We start from the raw sequence: 5000 nt of genomic DNA, 5'->3' as shown, positions 1-5000 counted from the left end.
CCCCTCTCTTCTCTCTCTCAGGATGGAGATTCCCTTTAAGTTCCACATGATGACTTCAGGTCTGGTCCATGGTCTGGCCTTCTGGTTTGACGTGGCTTTCATCGGCTCAGCGTGAGTCCCCTGTGTGTGTTGTGTAAACTCCTATCGGTCTTGATTGACCTGCTTTCCTTCATCTTTTGTGTGTGTGTGTGTGTGTGTGGTGTGTGTGTGTGTGTGTGTGTGTGTGTGTGTGTGTGTGTGTGTGTGTGTGTGTGTGTGTGTGTGTGTGTGTGTGTGTGTGTGTGGGTCCATCTGACTGTGTGTGGGTCCATCTACAGTGGGGCAAAAAAGTATTTAGTCAGCCACCAATTGTGCAAGTTCTCCCACTTAAAAAGATGAGCGAGGCCTGTAATTTTCATCATAGGTACACTTCAACTATGACAGACAAAATTAGGGGAAAAAATCCAGAAAATCACATTGTAGGATTTTTTAATGAATTTATTTGCAAATTATGGTGGAAAATAAGTATTTGGTCACCTACAAACAAGCAAGATTTCTGGCTCTCACAGACCTGTAACTTCTTATTTAAGAGGCTCTTCTGTCCTCCACTCGTTACCTGTATTAATGGCACCTGTTTGAACTTGTTATCAGTATGAAAGACACCTGTCCACAACCTCAAACAGTCACACTCCAAACTCCACTATGGCCAAGACCAAAGAGCTGTCAAAGGACACCAGAAACAAAATTGTAGACCTGCACCAGGCTGGGAAGACGGAATCTGCAATAGGTAAGCAGCTTGGTTTGAAGAAATCAACTGTGGGAGCAATTATTAGGAAATGGAAGACATACAAGACCACTGATAATCTCCCTCGATCTGGGGCTCCAGGCAAGATCTCACCCCGTGGGGTCAAAATGATCACAAGAACGGTGAGCAAAAATCCCAGAACCACACGGGGGGACCTAGTGAATGACCTGCAGAGAGATGGGACCAAAGTAACAAAGCCTACCATCAGTAACACACTACGCCGCCAGGGACTCAAATCCTGCAGTGCCAGACGTGTCCCCCTGCTTAAGCCAGTACATGTCCAGGCCCGTCTGAAGTTTGCTAGAGAGCATTTGGATGATCCAGAAGAAGATTGGGAGAATGTCATATGGTCAGATGAAACCAAAATATAACTTTTTGGTAAAAACTCAACTCGTCGTTTGGAGGACAAAGAATGCGTAACCTAGTGGTTAGAGCGTTGGACTAGTAACCGTAAGGTTGCGAGTTCAAACCCCCCCCCGAGCTGTCGTTCTGCCCCTGAACAGGCAGTTAACCCACTGTTCCCAGGCCGTCATTGAAAATAAGAATGTGTTCTTAACTGACTTGCCTGGTTAAATAAAGGTTAAAAAATATAAATAAAATGCTGAGTTGCATCCAAAGAACACCATACATACTGTGAAGCATGGGGGTGGAAACATCATGCTTTGGGGCTGTTTTTCTGCAAAGGGACCAGGACGACTGATCCGTGTAAAGGAAAGAATGAATGGGGCCATGTATCGTGAGATTTTGAGTGAAAACCTTCCATCAACAAGGGCATTGAATATGAAACATGGCTGGGTCTTTCAGCATGACAATGATCCCAAACACGCCACCCGGGCAACAAAGGAGTGGCTTCGTAAGAAGCATTTCAAGGTCCTGGAGTGGCCTAGCCAGTCTCCAAGATGTCAACCCCATAGAAAATCTTTGAAGGGAGTTGAAAGTCTGTGTTGCCCAGCAACAGCCCCAAAACATCACTGCTCTATAGGAGATCTGCATGGAGGAATGGGCCAAAATACCAGCAACAGTGTGTGAAAACTTTGTGAAGACTTACAGAAAACGTTTGACCTGTGTCATTGCCAACAAAGGGTATATAACAAAGTATTGAGATAAACTTTTGTTATTGACCAAATACTTATTTTCCACCATAATTTGCAAATCAATTCAATAAAAATCCTACTATGTGATTTTTCTGGATTTTTTTTTCTCATTTTGTCTGTCATAGTTGAAGTGTACCTATGATGAAAATTACAGGCCTCATCTTTTTAAGTGGGAGAACTTGCACAATTTGGTGGCTAACAATACTTTTTTGCCCCACTGTAACTGTGTGTATGTGGGTCCATCTAACTGTGTGTCCAGGGTAACAGTGTGGCTCTCCACCTCTCCTACGGAGCCTCTGACCCACTGGTACCAAGTCCGCTGTCTGCTCCAGTCCCCTCTCTTCACCAAGGCAGGAGACACCCTGTCTGGCACTGCAACGCTCATCGCTAACAAGAGGTGAGACACACCCCCCCCCGGGTAACTTTACCACTCACACCCACCTGCACGCCTAAACGGGTCACACCCACCTGCACGCCTAAACGGGTCACACCCACCTGCACGCCTAAACGGGTCACACCCACCTGCACGCCTAAACGGGTCACACCCACCTGCACGCCTAAACGGGTCACTACCACACTGAACACACCTGCCAAGGTACCCTCTTAAAGGATTCATCTGACCTGTGCTCCCAGACAGAGCTATGACATCAGTATGGTGGCCCAGGTGGACCAGACAGGAAGCAAGTCTAGCAACCTGCTGGATCTCAAGAACCCCTTCTTCAGGTCAGATGCACTCTCTACCCCTCTTCTCTACCCCTCTTCTCTACCCCTCTTCTCTACCCCTCTTCTCTACCCCTCTTCTCTACCCCTCTTCTCTACCCCTCTTCTCTACCCCTCTTCTCTACCCCTCTTCTCTCTCTTCCTTCTCTTCTCTCTCTCTCTCTCTCTTCCAAGTCAACAACACTATACTCTCTCTCTCTCTCTCTCTCTCTCTCTCTCTCTCTCTCTCTCTCTCTCTCTCTCTCTCTCTCTCTCTCTCTCCAAGTCAACAACACTATTCTCTCTCTCTCTCTCTCTCTCCAAGTCAACAACACTATTCTCTCTCTCTCTCTCTCTCTCCAAGTCAACAACACTATTCTCTCTCTCTCTCTCTCTCTCCAAGTCAACAACACTATTCTCTCTCTCTCTCTCTCTCTCCAAGTCAACAACACTATACTCTCTCTCTCTCTCTTCCAAGTCAACAACACTATTCTCTCTCTCTCTCTCTCTCTCTCTCTCTCTCTCTCTCTCTCTCTCTCTCTCTCTCTCTCTCTCTCTCTCTCTCTCTCTCTCTCTCTCTCTCTCTCTCTCTCTCTCTCTCTCTCTCCAAGTCAACAACACTATACTCTCTCTCTCTCTCTCTCTCTCTCTCTCTCTCTCTCTCTCCAAGTCAACAACACTATACTCTCTCTCTCTCTCTCTCTCTCTCTCAAGTCAACAACACTATACTCTCTCTCTCTCTCTCTCTCTCTCTCTCCAAGTCAACAACACTATACTCTCTCTCTCTCTCTCTCTCTCTCTCTCCAAGTCAACAACACTATACTCTCTCTCTCTCTCTCTCTCTCTCTCCAAGTCAACAACACTATACTCTCTCTCTCTCTCTCTCTCTCTCTCTCTCTCTCTCTCTCTCTCTCTCTCTCTCTCTCTCTCAAGTCAACAACACTAACTCTCTCTCTCTCTCACAACACTATCTTCTCTCTCTCTCTCTCTCTCCAAGTCAACAACACTATACTCTCTCTCTCTCTCTCTCTCTCTCTCCAAGTCAACAACACTATACTCTCTCTCTCTCTCTCTCTCTCTCTCTCTCTACTCTCTCTCTCTCTCTCTCTCTCTCTCTCTCTCCAAGTCAACAACACTATACTCTCTCTCTCTCTCTCTCTCTCTCTCCAAGTCAACAACACTATACTCTCTCTCTCTCTCTCTCTCCTCTCTCTCTCTCCAGTCAACAACACTATACTCTCTCTCTCTCTCTCTCTCTCTCTCTCAAGTCAACAACACTATACTCTCTCTCTCTCTCTCTCTCTCTCTCTCTCTCTCAAGTCAACAACACTATACTCTCTCTCTCTCTCTCTCTCTCTCTCTCTCCAAGTCAACAACACTATACTCTCTCTCTCTCTCTCTCTCTCTCTCTCAAGTCAACAACACTATACTCTCTCTCTCTCTCTCTCTCTCTCCAAGTCAACAACACTATACTCTCTCTCTCTCTCTCTCTCTCTCCAAGTCAACAACACTATACTCTCTCTCTCTCTCTCTCTCTCTCTCCAAGTCAACAACACTATACTCTCTCTCTCTCTCTCTCTCTCTCTCTCCAAGTCAACAACACTATACTCTCTCTCTCTCTCTCTCTCTCTCTCTCCAAGTCAACAACACTATACTCTCTCTCTCTCTCTCTCTCTCTCTCTCTCCAAGTCAACAACACTATACTCTCTCTCTCTCTCTCTCTCTCTCAACAAGTCAACAACACTATACTCTCTCTCTCTCTCTCTCTCTCCAAGTCAACAACACTATACTCTCTCTCTCTCTCTCTCTCTCTCTCAAGTCAACAACACTATACTCTCTCTCTCTCTCTCTCTCCAAGTCAACAACACTATACTCTCTCTCTCTCTCTCTCTCTCTCTCCAAGTCAACAACACTATACTCTCTCTCTCTCTCTCTCTCTCCAAGTCAACAACACTATACTCTCTCTCTCTCTCTCTCTCTCTCTCTCTCTCTCTCTCTCTCTCTCTCTCTCTCTCTCTCTCTCCAAGTCAACAACACTATACTCTCTCTCTCTCTCTCTCTCTCTCCAAGTCAACAACACTATACTCTCTCTCTCTCTCTCTCTCTCTCTCCAAGTCAACAACACTATACTCTCTCTCTCTCTCTCTCTCTCTCTCCAAGTCAACAACACTATTCTCTCTCTCTCTCTCTCTCTCCAAGTCAACAACACTATACTCTCTCTCTCTCTCTCTCTCTCTCTCTCTCTCCAAGTCAACAACACTATACTCTCTCTCTCTCTCTCTCTCCAAGTCAACAACACTATACTCTCTCTCTCTCTCTCTCTCTCTCAAGTCAACAACACTATCTCTCTCTCTCTCTCTCTCTCAACACTATACTCTCTCTCTCTCTCTCTCTCTCTCAAGTCAACAACACTACACTCTCTC

At 45.8% G+C, this 5000-nt stretch overlaps 1 protein-coding gene across 2 annotated transcripts in view; it reads left to right on the top strand.

The window, feature by feature from the left end:
• Nucleotides 1-5000, top strand: part of LOC124018582 (histone-arginine methyltransferase CARM1-like) — a 54821-nt gene that overhangs the window by 28730 nt on the left and 21091 nt on the right. For both annotated transcript variants that reach the window (XM_046333918.1, XM_046333917.1), the window contains exons 10-12: nucleotides 22-111; nucleotides 2138-2275; nucleotides 2512-2601. In XM_046333918.1, the coding sequence (XP_046189874.1) occupies nucleotides 22-111; nucleotides 2138-2275; nucleotides 2512-2601 (318 nt within the window). The remainder of the gene's footprint in view (nucleotides 1-21; nucleotides 112-2137; nucleotides 2276-2511; nucleotides 2602-5000) is intronic.

Source organism: Oncorhynchus gorbuscha, unplaced genomic scaffold (assembly GCF_021184085.1).
Source record: "Oncorhynchus gorbuscha isolate QuinsamMale2020 ecotype Even-year unplaced genomic scaffold, OgorEven_v1.0 Un_scaffold_550, whole genome shotgun sequence".
NCBI lineage: Eukaryota > Metazoa > Chordata > Actinopteri > Salmoniformes > Salmonidae > Oncorhynchus > Oncorhynchus gorbuscha.
This window is presented reverse-complemented; position numbering and strand designations above follow the sequence as displayed.